The following is a 19,070-nucleotide window of genomic DNA, read 5'->3' as shown; positions in this document are numbered from 1 at the left end:
ATTAAAAATAATAAAATAAAACAAAAATGTTTACATATTTGTGAAAGTAATAAGCTTTACATAACATTTTTATGTTAATAAAATAATTATATATATTTATTTATTGCATATCAGTGTATGGTTTACATACAGTCAAACCAAAAAATATTTTTTTTATATTTTTACTAGTGGGTGCAGGACACTATAGTTCATTTATGTAAGTGAAGATAGTAAAATAAAGTAAACTGTGACATATTATACACATAATTCTTCACAGTAAAATTTACCAGTAAAATTGATAAAACTTTGGAACCAAAATTCTTCAGACACTTTGACCTGACCATGTTTTGTTATCTGACATATTTTTTCTGACACAGTTTAACTCTGAGTTCTTGTCATATTTTATTACCATTTTGTTTTTTTTAACTATTGTGAATAAACTGTATTAATTAATGAAATGTTCAAGGTGTCTGAATAAATTTTGGTTTGACTGTAAGTGCAATATTCTTTGTATTGGGCCATAATGTGATGTCCAAAACCTGGGTACTGAAGAAAAACCATATGAAAACCAATATATCTGTCTCCTTCAACCCTCAGGGAGCCATTTGGATGTGTGGTTTCATATCTCTTACGTCAGTGTCTGGACTGTCTGTGCATTTACGATGGCTTCTTGCCTTTAGACCCCTCCTTAGCATCCCATGGTCATGCTTAAGACAAGCAGGGCGCCAGAACTGACTTCTCCCCAGAGGTGGAAATAGTCCACCCCCGCACCCCCCCTCTCCTTCTCCATCCTCGGCCGGCCCTTAGCAGAGTCTTTCTCCAACACTGCGAACGCTAACGCCCTCACCACTCCTGCAGGCAGATAATGATCTCCCACCGCTTTCCTAATTGGCCAAATAAACACTCTACAACACAGCGCTAACACAGACCTGGCTATTGGGTTTTAATTAATGGTGCAGAACCCTAAATGGCTTCATTAGAACTGCGTTGTTTCAGCTGTATTTTTTTTTTTTTTTTTTTTTTTTCTTTTTTCCTTCTGTTTGGAAAACCACATCTCGCGTGTCTGGTCTTTATTTTCCTTCTTTCTTAGCCGCTTATTGCAGGTCCTTTTATTAGCACTAATGAACAGCAATATTTATTTGCCTGGCTTTCAAAGTGGAGATCTTCAGTTTAAACAAGTCTCGCACCGCATCAGCGAGGACCGACGTTCAGCTTATTACTAATTTACTTTAAATGTTTTGACTGCGTGATTCGGAAGCCAGACCTTTCTTAAAACCTGTGTTCTTAATTTATAATAATGCCTTCAGTTGGTTTACTTTGCCTCAGCCTGGTAACATACACCTGCTTTATAATGAAACTCTGTATTGTCATTTTAATGAGTTTTTACTGTGTTATTGATCAGGTTAATCCTTAAGTATACTAATAATGAAATTAATTAAACTAAACTGGCAGCTGCAAGTGACATGAGTGAATTATTCTCTGAGACACTCTTTTATTTTGTTTTCCAGTGAACTCTCCATTAATTTCCTCAGGACTTTTCAAATAGTCTGGTTGTAGAAATGTACACAGTACAGTCAGTGATGTTCTTTCTTTTTCTTTTTAATCTAAAGGTACTGCTCAAATTTCACATGAAAACATATTTACACTAACAGTGCTGGTAAACGTTGCCTTCAGCTGCCCGTGTTTTTAAATGATTAGAAATAGAGTAATAGAGAAGCTATTTATATTATTTATATATAAAATATATTTATGAGTCCCACAATATTTGAATGAGTTTCTTTTAACTACATTTTGCCCTCCGCTGCATACAGTACATATATATAACATGCAGCTGATTATTTATGTTAACTTGTCAATCGATGAACCAAAATTTCGGTTTTACCAAATGAGACTTTTGGTTATACCAAATGTCGATATTTTCAAAAACTAACAGGCTGATATCTAGCTAGCAAAAGAACAATCAAACATTTTATATTCAGTACAAGTTTTTAAAATACTACAGCATTTTCCATGTTTTATAGCGGTTGTACCAAATGACCTGATATTTCAGGACATGCATAAGTGAAAACATAAATTTTTAAAATAGTTAAAAGAGAGTTAGTTACTCACGACCATGTGGTCCTTTGCAGGTGTATGCATGATGTCACATACTGTCACATGATATTGACAGCATAACTTTATCCAAAATGGTCCCTTTATATTGGTTACCCCGAATGACATCAATGAAATTCATTTTTCCGGACACTCTTTTTCATAACAATGCAACGACTTCACATAATTTTAATACCATTTTGCATGTTAATGTTAATATATGTTATAAAATCATGCCAGAATAAAAAAAAATATATAGATTTATTACATTAAGATATTTTAATCACAAATGAAATGGCTGTATTGGCCTTTGGACGGTTAAAGCAAATGACCTTTTGACACTTCAAAATCTTTAAAGGAATACTCCACTTTTTTGAAAATGGAAGTTGAGTTTTACCGTTTTCGAATCCATTCAGCCGATCTCCGGGTCTGGCGGTACCACTTTTAGCACAGCTTAGCATAGTTCATTGAATCTGATTAGACCGTTAGCATCTCACTCAAAAATGACCAAAGAGTAATATTTTTCCTATTTAAAACTTGACTCTTCTGTAGTTACATTGTGTGCTAAGACCGATAGCTGATATGTCTAGGAACTATACTCTCATTCCGGTGTAATAATCAAGGAAATTTGCTGCCGTACCATGGGTGCAGGCGCAATGATATTATTGAGTGAGATGCTAACAGTCTAATCAGATTCATGAACTATGCTAAGCTATGCTAAAAGTGGTACCGCCAGACCTGGAGATCGGCTGAATGGATTTGAAAACGTTAAAACTCAACTGTTTAACTCTAGGGCAGTTGGAAAAATGAGCCCATTTTCAAAAAAAGTGGAGTGTTCCTTTAAAATACCTTTTTTTTTTACCTTTTGGATTCGATAAAAGAGATCTAGGTGTACTACCTTACATACTTTGGATGTCATCTTTTTTTTTATTATTATTATTAAGGCCTTTGGACAAAAGAATGACCCTATATATATTACCGTATAATACATTATTACAATTTAAAATAACTGTTTTCTATTTGAAAATATTTGAAAATGTAATTTATTCTTGTTGGCAAAGCTGAATTTTCAGCATCATTACTCCAGTCTTCAGTGTCACATGATCCTTCAGAAATCATTCTAGTATGATGATTTGCTGCTCAAGAAACATTTATTGTGTACAGATGTACAAAATATTTGTGTACAATATTTTTTTAAAGGATTCTTTGATGAATAGAAAGTTCAAAAGAACAGCATTTATTTGAAATATAATCTTTTGTTACATTTTAAATTTCTTTACTGCCACTTTTGATCGATTTAATGCATCCTTGCTGAAAAAAAATATTAATTTCTTTAAATTCTTCTCAAAAAAATAAATAAAAACAACTGTTTTCAACATTTCAACATTGATAATAATAATAATAAATGTTTCTTGAGCAGCAAATCATCATATTAAATGATTTCTGAAGGATCATGTGACACTGAAGACTGGAGAAATGATGCTGAAAATTCAGCTTTTCCAACACTGAAATAAATTACATTTTATAGTACACTAACACTCAAAATTTAGAATAAAAACTTTTCTTCAGCAAGAGTGCATTAAATCGACATTTATGATGTTACAAAAAATTTATATTTCAAAGAAATGCTGTTCTTTTCTCTTTCTTCATCAAAGAATCCTGAAAATAAAAAACAGATTCCACAAAACTATTAAGCAGCACAGCATTGCTTTCAACATTGATAATAAGAAGAAATATTTTTGAACAAATCAGCATATTAGAATTATTTCTGAAGAATTATGTGAAAGCTTTGCCATCACAGGAATACATTACATTTTAAAATATATTTAAAAACAGTTATTTCAAAAAATTTGCAGCCTTGGTGAGCAGAAGAGCCTTTCTAAAACGTAAAAAAAAAAAAAAAAAAAAAAAAAAAAAAAATTACCTACCCCAGACTTTTGATTGGTCAGGTACAACTTTTTTGCTACTTTTAATTGCTTTTAAACAGTTTTGTCCACCTTTTTTTAATAGGCGCCATGGTCATCGTACCATTTAGGGCTCAAAAGTCGAGTAGAACTTTTCGTGCCCCTTTTCCTCTGGTCATCTGGCGGCTGTCCTGTGTTTGTTTGGTGACTGTGTGGGGCCGTTGAAGATGAGTGTGTTAAAGGTTTAACAGGATTACCTGCCATCAACATCATCAAGGCCCAAAGAAAACAGCCGCATGGGCCTTTCCTCCATCACACGGCCACTTCTTGCTTTAATAAACCTCTTCAGGATTACGGTGATATGAGTCTCCACACCCTTCAAATGATCTCTTTTCTTTCTCTGTTTACTTTGGAAGTCAGAGAATGCATTGTTCATCAGTGGAGATCACACTACCCGGGCACGTTTGAATTCATTTGGTCTTAACATCCCCCGTTGGAAAGAAAGCGGTGCTCTGCGGGTTAAGGTTGTCAGTCAGGAGGGTTTTTAATCGTACTTTAATTTTTTGTGAGTGTGTGTTTGTGTGTCAGCCATGGTGTTAGAAGCACCAGCGCAATCAGTGTTGCGCAGAAAAGTCTAATTTAATTCAGGAGGACCAAAGAGGACGTTTCTGAAGAAGTTAACAAGTGCTGGGAAAAGAGGGAGGGAGTGAGAGGAAGAAAAAGAGCGAAAGACAAGGAGAGTGGAGGAAAACAACAGCTTTGTTTGTTGACAGATGCTTCTCTTCTTATGGTCTGTTAATTGGATAACAATGTAAACAATCACCCATGGCATCTGTCTCCTGCCATTGGAGTGCCACCTTGTTTCTCTCATTCCCCTTTAAAAGAGAACAGTCATCAACACAAACACACACACACATCTGCGCCACCCTAGAACCTCATTTACTTCTACCAGATGCTGTGGTGTTATAGCAGGTTTTCGGGTTCATTTCCATTTTAAGTTTTTCTAAAGCGCTCGTACGAACGAAAGGAAAGGTATCCTGGTGGGAGCAACGTGTTTTTACAGCACTCTCCCTGGTACTACCCCCTCCTGTGCCCTCAGGTCAGATTGAAAAACAAAAGGCATAAGTCACACGCTAAAGTGAGGTTTGGGGCAACACAGCTAATGTGCTGAAGCGGGTGTGATATCTGTACTACCCCCCTTGGAGATGCCAAACCCGCCGATAATACGTTTTCACTTTCAATTTACTGTCGTCTACACAGTGCTTTACGTCAGGTGCGTTTTGAGGCCTTTACCTTAAAGCATTTTGTCTTTTTAATCTAAGGTATATATATTCTATAACTAATTACTTTAAAGGTAAAATTCTGATCCATAACAAAACCAATAATTCCAAAAACTGTGTGTTTATTATATATAAACACACAGTTTTTGGAATTATTGGTTTTGTTATGGATCAGAATTTTACCTTTAAAGTAATTAGTTATCATAAATGAACAATGAACAATATTTTTGCAGCATTTACTGTAAATTTCTACATACATTACCGTTCAAATGTTTGAGGTTAGTACCTTTTTTTTTTTTATTAAATTAATACTTTTTTTCAGTAACGATGCATTTATTTGATCTAAAGTGACAGAAATTATTTTTACAGTGCTACAAAACATGCTAACATTTTTTTCTCTATATACATCAATAATGCTGTATATTCAGTTTCCATAAAATTTTTATACAGCACAACTGTTTATCAATGGATAATAATAAGAAATGTTTCTTGAGCAGCAAATCAGCATATTAGAATGATTTCTGAAGGATCATGTGACACTGAAGACTGGAGTAATGATGCTGAAAATTCAGCTTTGCATCACAGGAATAAATTATATTTTAAAATAGAAAGCAGGTGTTTTAAATTGTAATAATATTGTACAATATTACTATTTATTTTAATCAACACTGTAAACCCAAATAAATTGGCAAAAATCAAATAAATTGAGGCAATCGGTTACATCAATTTTAAATATAGAAATTTAAAGTTTAAGTAAGCAGAACTAGCAGATTTTTATTTTGTACTTGAACATTGTTCTTAAATTGAAATATTTGAGTAAATTAATTTATACATTTAACTTAAAATTATCATGTAATCTCAACGTGAAATCTAATATAGTTAGATATAACTAGCTAACTTGCTAATTTGTAAGTAACTCTCCAAAAACCCACATTAACAAACTCTTCTAAATTAGCATAACAAAACATTAATCACTACTAAATCTCCCACTTCACATTAATCTTGCAGGAAAAAAAAAACATTATATAACACTTAATTTTAGCATTTACTCTCCCTTTCGATTGCCATGAGCAAAGCATGCTATGAAACAGAGATCCCAGCCAGTTTCAGTTAAACTTGAGTTCGTCTAAATGAAATTAGTTCATAAAACTTACAGCAATGAAACAGTTGAGTTTACTTAAAATAAATCAGTTCTGTGAACTCAAATGAAAAAGTGCTAAATACTTATGGAAGTTAATTTGACTGAACTCATTTGTTTAATTTAAGTTTCTCCTACTCAAACCAATTAATTATGTTGAGTGTTAGGGGATACAGTGAAAAAATGCAGCTTTGGTGAGAGACTTACCAATCCCAAACTTTTGAATGGTAGTGTATACGTTTTAAACAATTTAATTAATTATTTATTAATTGGTTATTTCATAAAGCATAATGCATTGACATATGACATGCTGCCAATTACCAGAGAAAATTATGACCTTCAGTTATTCCTCTTTTTCTCAAAAAAGCTTTGCAGGACTTTTTTGTTGTTGTTGTTGTTGTAGTTGTTAATGATGAGTAAGACCTTTTGATTTGGGCCAGTAAGAAACCACCCACAACACCTTATCAACTACCCAGATACCCTAGAATCATGGCATTCATTTTAAAATGTAAAAACCTCCTTGGTTCTGTATCATTGTGATGAGGAAACCAAGAGACCAAGAAACTCTCATTTCATATAATGCACAGTTCTTTTTTCCACGCATGTTGCATATTCTGTTTTTATTCCAGCAGCTTTGTGATATCCTGCACTGTCCTGACCACTTTCACTGAAATTACACAATACAGTATGTTAGCTTTATTCTCTTACCCCATCACCTTCTAGCCCAGCTGCTTTCAGCTCTGTGTTTTAATTACAAGCAAGGAGAGCTGGAGGGGACTACAGAGTAGAGAATAGGCCTTAATCAGAGCCCTGTCACCAGGCTGCAGTTAAGCCCCTGTCCTGAGCGCTGTGGCCGTGCGGTGTGCGGACACCCAGGTGTGAGCAAAGGCCCCGTGTAACAGGAGAACGCTCTGCTATTAGCTCACTACAAAGCAGCCATCATCTCCTGCTCTCCTTTTCTCTCCCAGCGCAGGATCGCAAGCTGCTTACACAAGCGCTCGTCACTCCTCATCGTCTGGGAAAATCCCTGAAATGAGAGGTGGATGACGGTCATGTCGTCACAAATGTCAGTTAGTTTGCTGTTAAAAGTGCGGCTAGAGATTGCAGTGCTCTTGGATAATGAAGTCAGACTCCTCTCATGGAGATTATTGCTGGCTGATGAGTTCTCACCCAGTCGCTGTAGCACAGCTATTGTGTTTGGTTTGGATTGGTCCATTTGCGATAACAAACAGCAAGTATCTCAAAAGGAAACAGGACACGTACCTCACACAGGGACATTATCACATTACGATGTTAACCAATGACATCAGATGGCCAGACCCCACACGACGCATAGTTTAGGAGGAATGGCCAGTCTTAGGCTGCAAACCTCATGAACTGTTTTTTTTATAGATTACATTCTTAATATTCCACTTTTTTGATTGCTTAAGCATTGAAAAATGTCTGAAATAAATTTTTTTTTTTTCCATATCTCCCCAGTTTCCACTAAAATATTCAAGCAGCACAACCGCTTTCAAAATTGGTAATAAGAAATGTTTCTTAAGCAGCAAATCGGCATATTTAAATGATTTCTGAAGGATCATGTGACACTAAAGACTGGAGTAATGATGATGTAAATTCAGTTTTGCATCACAGGAATAAATAAATTTAAATATGTTAGAACATGTTAGAAGTATGTTGTTTTACTTAATTTTATGATCTAATAAATTTAGCCTTAAAGGTGCCCTCGAATGAAAAATTGAATTTACCTTGGCATAGTTGAATAACAAGAGTTCAGTACATGGAAATGACATACAGTGAGTCTCAAACTCCATTGTTTCCTCCTTCTTATATAAATCTCATTTGTTTAAAAGACCTCCGAAAAACAAGCGAATCTCAACATAACAAGGACTGTTACCTAACAGTCGGGATCATTAATATGTACGCCCCCAATATTTGCATATGTCAGCCCATATTCAATGCATTAGACAAGGGCAAAACGTCTGGATGTGCACAGCTGAATCATCAGACTAGGTAAGCAAGCAAGGACAATAGCGAATAATGGCAGATGGAGCAATAATAACTGACATGATCATTGATAACATGATATTTTTAGTGATATTTGTAAATTGTCTTTCTAAATGTTTCGTTAGCATGTTGCTAATGTACTGTTAAAGGTGGTTAAAGTTACCATCGTTTCTTACTGTATTCACGGAGACGAGAGCCGTCGCTATTTTCATTTTTAAACACTTGCAGTCTGTATAATGCATAAACACAACTTCATTCTTTATAAATCTCTCCAACAGTGTAGCATTAGCCGTTAGCCCGGAGCACTATCAAACTCATTCAGAATCAAATGTAAACATCCAAATAAATACTATACTTACGCGATTAGACATGTTGCATGACAAACACTTTGTAAAGATCCATTTTGAGGGTTATATTAGCTGTGTGAACTTTGTTTATGCAACGATAAGAGCTCTGAGGGGGGGTGGAGAGCGCGAGCAATTATAGGGCCAGCAGCCCTGAATCGGTGCATAGTTAATTATGCCCCAAAATAGGCAGTTAAAAAAATTATTTAAAAAAAAATCTATGGGGTATTTTGAGCTGAAACTTCACACACACATTCAGGGGACATCTTAGACTTATATTACATCTTGTAAAAAAACATTCGATGGCACCTTTAAGCCATAAGACTTAGGAATGTTTAAATCTAGAGAAATAAGCAATTTTCACCAGGACACGGACTGTGTCCACGTGTCGCCTATCAATGACATCATACCTGCGTTACCCTCAATTTCTGGTTTTATTTTGTAGAAACCATGGAAACACCAAAGACGCTTTAATATATTATGATTTATTAGACAGGTGAGCAACTGTTTGGATACATTCATTAACAGAAAACTAATCATATTATATAGATTAAGATTAAGACACAGTAAGTCTTATTTGTTTGATTTTCCACAAGTACCATATTTTACCATACCACATATGCTTGACCGGAAGAAGCGGAAGCAGCGACTGTGGCATAATAAAAGTTTGAGTCGTGTGTCACGCTCGTCTCTCATTAGCAATCGCTCCAGCGTCCTTGTTCCTCTCCTACAGCACTCGGCCTTGTTTTGCTTCATACTACAGTACAGGACAGAAATCATCCATGAGCATGATTTCTGCCCGAGTCCCGTCGGATTCATTTCCACCGGCTGTGGGGTGAAGACAACATCTCCCATGATTCCGCACTCAATCTCGCCGTCATCAAGCAAAGCCTTTGTTTTGAATAGGCGACCTCTAGTGGCGAAAAATTACATATCGGGCCTCTAAGCATTGAAAATTAAGTGTCTCAATTTCAATTTCTTTGTCTCTCCCCAGATTACGCAGTTAGACCCGGCATGGAGTCTGCTGGATGCTAAACTCTTCCCTCAGGAGACCCTGTTCCTGGAGGCCAAAGAGTAGGACCGATCCGAGACGTCCCGAAGCGAACGAAGAATAAGCAAAGAACTTTTAGCATGATGTCCGACCAGACACACACCAACACACACACACACACAAGCCTTCACACACTATCACACACGGTGCGTTGTATATGAATGCTGAGTGTACATTTTATGCACACGGAGGCCTTCACAAGCACATGGATAAACGATCACTCTCCTCACATAACTGCAGTGTAATGTTCTTTCTCCACCCAAAAAGTAAGGTAACTGAAAAAAAAAAAAAAAAAAAAAAAAAGCAGATGTGGAAGTCTAAAACAGTCAGCCTCACAGACAAGGACTTCTCACTACGGCTGCTTTTTAGACATGTTTTGTGTTGAAATGAGATGACAAAAAAAAATAAAAAATCAATTAAAAAAATGACAAATAAATAAAAGTCATACAAAGAGACATTTCCTGGAGAGCGCTGGACCATTTCCTTTCCCAAGGTTCTCAGAGTCCCTGATTCTCAGTGTGGCCCTGGACAGACCGTCATCCCCTCAGAGCCTGGCTTCTTCCTGATACCCAAATTGATGATACTTGGTTTTAATCTCATTTGCTTTTGTTTATTTTTCTCCAGTTTTCCCTTTTTAAGTTTGATGCTGTATTAGATTTAGGTTGATATACATTATATAAAAGATATATGAACATGCATGTCTCTTGCCACTCTAAATTTATTTTCACCTTCATGTGTTGATGACTAGTCTATATTATCATCATCATCGCATCATCAAACCAGGTCTCTTCACGCTGAAGTCCTGCATTTTAATACATGACTGCTGAGGTAAATTTAAAGGATTCTCATATTATTTACTAACCCTCACATGTCATACCAAAGCTGTAGGACTGTTTTCCAAACAGAAATGATGAAAAATTGTACTTGGGACAATAAGAATGTGGACTGGAGTTTCAAAAAAAGGATGCAAAGGACAATAAGTGGGGTCTATATGACTTCTGAAGACAAATTTTGTCAGCGAGAGACCGAAATGTAAGTAATTTTATCACTAAAACTCTTGGTCAATCATGGCGAAAATGGCAATCAATGGTTCTTTTGAATCAGATCTTTTCAATGAATTGCCTGATTTTTAGTTCAAATCACTGAAAGATTTATTAGCAAATCAGACTGAATAACCAGAACAGTTTTTGTGTGTGTGTGTGTGTGTGTGTGTGTGTGTTTCACAGAAGAACCTCATACAGGTTTGGAATGATATGTGGGTGAGCAAATGGCAGCATTTTCATTTTTGCTTGAACTATTCATTTAACATCATATGACAGGAGTGCAATCACACCGCACTAATCTGTTTTTACCCCATTCTTTTCCAGTTTAAAATGACTTCAGTAAGGATTGTTACCAGTTATTTGTAATCTGTTGAGTCAATGAGGAAATTACACCCTGAGAATACTACAAATATCTTCACTGCTGATGTGAACAAAATATGGTTAACATTGTGATTCACTAAAGGAACCCATGGCTTTTTTTTTTTTTTTTTTTTTTTGTCATTGTGCATGAGAATGTAGCCAGTGACGTTTACTGTATTCAGAAAGGACTCAACAAACAATATTCAAGAATTACTGTCTGAATGCTACACTGATCAAGTTAAATTATTGGTCAAATTATGACACATTGATTGCCTAGTGATCCAGCTTAAGTGAAGATGGTTCTTGATGGATTTTGGTGAATGTATCGAAAGCTAATCACTTGATTCAGTTGAACTATAAGTAGTACACTTAACTATAAGCTGTTACACTTAAAAAAACATCTCTTGAATGTTTTATGTGAAGTACAGTTCCTCATGTGCACATGACATTTTTGAAACTGGAAAGAGTCTAACCTGCAGGCTGTTTCATTGGTGTTGCCTTACTGTTCTCACGCAAGGAATCTGAGCGTTTAATGTGTGCATCCAGTCATACTTCCACTGCAGATGATGTGCCCTTAGAAGACATGAATCATTCTTTCTCTCTCACACACACACTGAGAGTGAACTTAGCATTTTAAACTAACTCAGACATTTTGTTGTTCTGGTCATTGACTTTATTATTCATTTCAGAAAAAGAAGAAAGCAACCTTATTCAAAGTGACAACAACAAACTAAATTACAGCTTTCTTGTGATCCTTCAAGCTTGGTCTGGTAACACAATTCTCAATGTGAGCCTTCACAAAATGTGAGCACTTCTTCCTTCGAACATGTGATCTCTCACTCTGTGCGCTGAAATTGAATCTTGTTAAATATGAGTAATGCCTGTGTAAACTGGACTTAAATGTGTTTCAGAATCTCCTGGTATCATGTTTAGTTTGGCCTAATTATCTATTCTCGCTTTCAAGAAAGAGCAAGAGCACTGAAAGGTAAGATTTTCTCATTTTCTTCAAGTTTTCATCATGCTAAATCAGGTGTGAAAGACTGGCAAATCCAGCCTGAGGAGGAATTGTTGGTTATGCAGTTCTAGTGTGCGTGATATTACAGTTTCAATGACTGAATGATTGGTTAATTTAAGCAGACATCAGCTTTGTACAGACACAGAGAGCGGTGATGAGCAGGTCGGAAATGCTGTCATTTCAATAGTGAACTGATATTTCATTCAGCCTGATCCGGCTTGTCTACACTTTATCGTCGTTCTTTTGGCAGGTGTGTCCTGAGCAATATGAGAAGAGTGCAATAATTCCCACAATTGAAACAGTAATCCTCCTGTTTGAAGGGGGGAAAAAAATCCTCAATCAGAGGACTTTGATTGTTTGGCCTCCCATTTTATGTGGTAGTTTGGAAAAGTATTTGGTTACCCTTTAGACTTTATATAAATATTTTATAAATAACATGGCATTTTTATTGCCATTTATTTGAGATTTATTATGTAAATGATGGATGGATGGAAGGATATGTATGTATGTATTCATGTGTATATACCTACAATATTTCAAAATAGACAACTTGTCAAAAGGTAGAATAGAACTATATATGGGTCATTGACAAATACGGTTTTTAAAAGTGTAAAAAAATAATAATTTTGAAGTTTTATTTAGTGTTAACAATGAGATTGTGGTTTTTATAATCAATTAACACTGCTTTTGTCATTTTTTACAAGATAGACAAAATTTGTCACCATAAAAGACACTTTTGGTTATACCGAAAGACGATATTTTCAAACAATCCTAACAGGCTGATATCTAGCTAGCTAGCGAAAGGACAATCAAACATTTTATATTTAGTACAAGTTTTTAAAATATTACAACATTTTCCATGTTTTATAGCGGTTGTACCGAATGACCTGAAGTTTCGGGACATGTGTATGAGTGAAAGTGAAAACATGAATTTTTCAAATAGTTAAGAGAGAGTTAGTTACTTTGCTTCATGACTATGTGGTCCTTTGCAGGTGTCTGAATGATGGCACATCCTGTCACATGATATTGACCGCATGACTTGATCCAAAATGGTCCCTTTATATTGGTTACTCCGAGTGACATCAATGAAATTCTTTTTTCTGGACATTCTTTCTCATAACAAAGCAACAACTTCTACACATTTTAACACCATTTTGCACTATGTTGATATATGATGTTATAAAATCATGCCAGAATAAAAAAAAAAATAAACATTTCTTACATTTTAAGATATTTTAATCACCAATGAAGTGGCTGTATTGGCCTTTGGACGGTTAAACCGAATGACCTTTTGACACTTGAAAATCTTTAAAATACCTTTATATGTAGCAAAATATAATCAAAACCTTTTGGATTCTATAAAAGAGATCTAGTTGTACTACCTTAAATACTTTGGATGTCATATCTTTGTTTTTTTATTATTATTAAGGCCTTTGGACAAAAAAAAAAGACCTGTCACATCATTGACCTATATACATATATATATACATATATACATGAGATATATATATATATATAAAGGTTTATTAAAGATTTTTAGTTTTGCACTTGATATTATGATGTGATTTTCTTTTTCTGATCACTTGTCAGACCTGTGACATCTCAATCATTGACATTGATCCGATTTTCCAATGCCATCATGGTTTGATCCCAAACTCTCTACTTACAGACAATAGTAATTTTGTGGCTTCCTGTGACACAGATTCTCCTCTGGCAACATCAGGTTGGTGACTCGATTCTTCAATAACAAAAGGGAAACGTTCAATAATGTTTGACTAGTCTTTAAGGGTCAAGAATGCTGCTGGCCCTTGGTGAGAGAAGAGAATTCTTGACGTAAGTGATCTCTTCTTTGAAGCAGCTTCTGATCCCACAGCATCCACTCACCCAACGATGCTGAAATCCCAGACTAAACTAACCTGGAGGGTCACTCAAAGTTTACTTTCTCAGAGACGCTAGAGAAACAGAATCTATGCGGCTTAAAGAGTCGCCCGAAAAAGGGGCTCATTTGTGGTGGGCATTGTGTGCGGATGGAGCGAGTGAGGCGGGAGGGGTTGGTGTGAACAGAAATAGTTTTATTGGCTGCTACCAAAAGAAATACTTAAGTCATCCTGACAGATCTCCAAGAGTTTTCAATAGAGTTTTACTTTCTTTAGGTATTGAGATCTGAAGATTATTATACTGCAGATGCAACTTACTTTTTGATTGTATATGGATGATTCTTTAATTAGGAAAACTTTTTTTTTTGTTTTTGTTTTCCCTCAAAGTAGTTTTCTAGTTTTAAATGGATTAAAATCTTTTTTAATTCGTTTTTTCTCTCTCTCTCTCTAATTAATTGAATTAAATTTGCTAGAGTTTCTCTGGCCTTCTTTAATGCATTGTTAAAATTCTAGTTTGCAATTTTTCCTAAGAACCTAAAAAAATAATAACACATTTTATTAATTTGTTATTTATGTGTTCAATTTGTTGTTTTAATAAAGATTTCTGCAGCCAGTACTCCTTTTTAAAAACAATAGGTAAAAACAATTTATAACTGATAGGTTATGAAGGAAATGAGCAGTGGCATTAGAGAAACAGGCTGTTTTATTTAGTTATATATTTTGTGTATATATACAGTATTTTAATGGGGTCTAGATTGTAGAATAAAAATGATTAGATCTTCGTAAATTACAAATGTAAGCTTTCAAATACTATTTGGCATTTGAGGTATCAAAGTTTCAACCCCCCAAAAATAATATTTACACTCTGGCATCAGAAGTAGTACTTTATTTTTTGTACTTTATTTTCCAGTGAACCACAAATCCCCTGATAGACAAACAACGTCCAGTAATATGAACTGACTGATGTTTTTATAGTGTATCTTATGAATAATTATAAAGAAACATTAAGACATCAGCTGTCCTTCAGAAATATTTTGTTCAGCAAAGCAAAGGGAGGATAACTTATCCTGATAAATCTTCAGGATAACTCTTTTCATTTCAAGCTTTTTTTTTTTTTTTTTTTTGCATTGAATAAAGATGTGTTTTATACTTTTACCAGAGCTGTATTAATAATATCAATACACTGTAAAAAAAAAAAAAAAAAAAAAATTGTTGGTTTAACTTAAAAGTAAGTTACCTGGTTGCCTTAAATTTTTGAGTTCATTGAAATTAAAAAAATGAGTTAATGAAAGCAATTGGTTTAATCAACAGAAACTCAAAATATTATGTTATCTGAAAGAAGTTAATTATTGAAGTTAATTTGACAAAAGAAAAACTTGTGATAAATCATTACAGTGTAGGCATTATAATGCTATTCAAAATAGATTTGTTTATTTATCTGTGTTGTTGTCGTTGGCGACATTCTTGTCAGCATTCACCATGGTCTAAAAAATTGAGATAGCCTATCAGAATTTTCGCTTTTCACAATTTAAATTAAGACACAACTGGATTAATTTATTTATGTGAGTAAAGTGAACTGTGCCAAGTTTTCTAGGCCTATACTTGCAGAAAATGTACTGGTGCATTTATTAAATATTTCACGTAGTGTTCAGCAGCTTTCAGCGGTGACACTGAGCATTAATCTTTCGATATTAAAAAGTTGTCCAGAAAGGAAGTTGACACGGCCATTGTCCAGGTTAGCACAAGCCCCGTTTCCCACTCCCGTCTCATAAGAAAATTCTGCAAGGGAGAAGAAAAAATAATAAAGCTGTGGTATTCGGATTATCGAGGACGAGGATAAAGCATTAAATGGGGCTAAAGGGGGCTGAATAGACGCAGTGGCGTGCGAAGAGAAGCAGAGTAATTATTGCTTCATAATTGTGTTCTTTTTCCTTTTTTTTCAGACAGCATCGCGCTGCAGAGCCCCACTTGGAGCGGTTGTGACATTTAGGAGGCCGGTCTTTGTGCTCAACACTTCAAGTTTAAAAAACAAGGCCAATTGAGTCGGCGCAGCTCAAAGCCCGAACCATTGTGAAGGACCACATTGAGTTTGGATTTGGGACAATGGTGTTTCTCAAATTTCTTGCAAAAACCTATACTCCATCTGTGATCTCAATGAGCGCTCTTTCACTGGGTTCCTGCTTTTCTGTTTGATTCGTTTGTAAAGGGAGGCAGATGTGGAGGGATGGAGGCCGCATTTTAATTGGCTGCTGCCTGAACACACACTCGCATCATTTCATCTGTCATGATCGGTGTTTGTGCATCCAGTGCGTCTATACAGGAAGATTACAGTAATATCTTTTTTATTACTATTATTATTATTATTATTATTATTAAAATGGCGTGTTACATTGATAAAGTTATTTCTCATCTTAAACTCTAAAAAAAGGTTAAAAACAACCCAAGTTGGGTTGAAAATGGACAACCCCATGCAGCGTTGGGTTAAATGTTTGCCCAATGTGTGCTGGGTAGTTTTATTGAACCCAAAAATTACTATATACTTAAAATGAACCCAAAATGGGTTGGAAACAAAACAAAAATAATCAAAAAGTGAACATTTATTAAGTAATTTTAAAGTTTAATTATTATTATTTGAAATTATTAGTAAATGTTCATTTATTAAAAATATTAATAAATGTTAATTTCCAATCTATTTTATAATTTTTAAACAATAGTTGAGTTAAATAAAACTATCCACACTAAAAAAAAAAAAAAAAAAAAAAAAATCATGAATTATCACATTTTTTCTTTTGTCAAATCAACTTCAATAATTAATGTAGTTCGGATAACATAATATTTTGAGTTTCTGGTGATTAAACCAATCGCCTTCATTGTATTAAGTCAATTTTGTTTTTTGTTTTTTGTTTTTCAATGAACTCAAAATTTGAAGGCAACCAGCTAGCTAACCTTTTTTTTAATCTTAAACCAACTATTATTTTTTACAGTGCAGCAGGTTGGGCAAACATTTAACCCAACCAGTGGGTTTGTCCATTTTCAACCCTGCATTTTTTAGAATGTATAGTTTTACAATTTTCAGTTATATAAAAAAAGACCAGAATCTTGATGCAACAAATTGCATTAAGATTTGAAATTAAGTAGACAACTCACGAAGATTAAAGAAACTTGTTTTGTAATATCCTCTATTTTGCACCAAGTGATAGGCCTAGGGCAGGTTGTTTGATTAATTACATGAATTAAAAAAAAACAATAAAAATAAATAAGCAGGAATAATTACAAATAAATACTTATAGGCTAAAAAAAACAATTATTGAAAATAAAATATTTTTAAATAAATAGCAAACCTCATCGAGCGTCCATCCCGAGTAAGCCAATAAAAGCTTATTTTAACGCAGTTATTTTAAGCGCTTTGTTCTGTGCCTTTAGGGGAATGCCATTGCTGCGCTCAAGGGTCCTGCGCGGCGCGGCAGCTTTTCATGTGAACAAGAGGTTAACAACCTAATGAGGACTTGGAGACGAGATGAAGCGTGTAAATACACTGGTTTCTCTAAAAACCGCGCGCTCGGCACCCTCATTCCCCTTTTTATCTGCTACTCTAACCTCTGCTGCGCTCTGCGCACTCAAACCATTCCAGCAGGAGTTCCTCAGGGAGGCAGTTCGGGTCCAGCCGCGCTCCGGCCGGGTATCAGCGGAGAGAAAGATCCTTACAATAGCGCTCCGGGGTGCTGGAGGAACAGAGACATGCTGTTACATATGTCGGGTCAAGCATCTCTTTTGTGCCGCTTTAAAAAGGTGTAAAACTCAGTCAGCGGTGCAGATTCTAAAGGGAGTGAAAGCCTTGTATGGGTTTTTGATGCATAGGTCTGATGAACTGTTGAAAGAATGTTGAATTTCCTAAGTGCCCACAGTCAGTTTTAATTGCCCGGGGGCATTTAATTGGAATTCACAGAGACGCCCATTCAATGGAGAGATTTTCTTTTTCAAGTAAAGTGTGTAGAGGGCCGGATTCATTATTTAAACTACGTAAAATATCTAGGTTCTGCATGAACAGAATTAGTAAATGTAGCCTACGATCTTAAAAATAAAAGGGGGTTCAGCGCTTATTGGTCTTGAGAAGAACCGTTTTCCCTATCAAAGTTGGCTCTGTGGTTGTTCTGATATTTTAAAAGTGTTTAATGTTTAGATTGTTTCGTTAAAGAAGAATCAAAGAATACAAGTTAATTATGAATCTCAAAGTTTGAGATTGTGCTATATATAGGTAATGAGCTTTAATGTTTAAAAATGCATCATTTTACCTTAAATGTTTTGCATTGAGTAGCCTAATACTGTACTTTTTATTGTGTGTGTTAGTTACATTCTGACTATATAGCTTGGCTATCCATCGACACAAAACCGGCTTACTTCTCATATCTGTCAAAGATCACAATTGTTCCAGAGTTGTGCTTTCATGAACAATCAACGCCTGCTTGCGGTTTTCTAATGATCTCGGGATGTCTATTTTCAGTCGCGTGAGATCGCTGCCGAGATAATGACTTTGAATGTCAAAAAGCTTTAGTTTAATATCGTCTCTATTAGTGTGCTGGTTGGGTAATTAAAGGTGCAGATGAGAGCGGCGGGGGGACAGATGGCATTTGCTTACAGTGATTGAGTGTGTAAACAATAAGAAACCGAGCGACAGGGAAACAGTACAGGCCCACATCACTTTATCGAAGAGTGCGTGAAATTCAAAGTCCAGGTAGCAAAGAGAACCTGTTTTAAATTCTTTGACAAATCAATTTTCGATTTTGTGTTATTCAGAAAGAAAAAGGAATATTCAGCTGCAAGTCTGTTGCTTTTTAGCAGATGTAAGCGAACATTGAATTATTAAACAAAAAATGGAACACAATGATGATATACAGTTAAATAATTAAGGAATAAATTCAGTAATCAGGCTAGAAGAAACATGGGAATCTTCAGTGCGTATTTCAAAAAAACTTTATAAAGC

The 19,070-nt window shown here is 35.1% G+C and overlaps 1 protein-coding gene and 1 long non-coding RNA gene across 2 annotated transcripts in view; both read left to right on the top strand.

Annotated features, from left to right (window-relative positions):
- The window catches only part of faf1 (Fas (TNFRSF6) associated factor 1), a 75,698-nt gene extending 65,589 nt beyond the window's left edge, over positions 1-10,109 (top strand). The window contains exon 19 of the mRNA XM_067394593.1: positions 9,738-10,109. Coding sequence (XP_067250694.1) covers positions 9,738-9,821 — 84 coding nt within the window. The 3' untranslated portion in view covers positions 9,822-10,109. The remainder of the gene's footprint in view (positions 1-9,737) is intronic.
- A 1,875-nt stretch (positions 10,110-11,984) lies between these two features.
- On the top strand, positions 11,985-16,318 carry LOC137026293 (uncharacterized). Its single transcript, XR_010895869.1, has 3 exons — positions 11,985-12,182; positions 13,882-13,935; positions 16,033-16,318. It is a non-coding gene; the product is annotated as an uncharacterized lncRNA (long non-coding RNA).
- The last annotated feature ends 2,752 nt before the right edge of the window (positions 16,319-19,070 follow it).

Source organism: Chanodichthys erythropterus, chromosome 9 (genome assembly GCF_024489055.1).
Source record: "Chanodichthys erythropterus isolate Z2021 chromosome 9, ASM2448905v1, whole genome shotgun sequence".
Lineage (NCBI taxonomy): Eukaryota > Metazoa > Chordata > Actinopteri > Cypriniformes > Xenocyprididae > Chanodichthys > Chanodichthys erythropterus.
The sequence above is the reverse complement of the archived record's forward strand: the minus strand, read 5'-3'. Positions and strand labels throughout refer to the sequence as shown.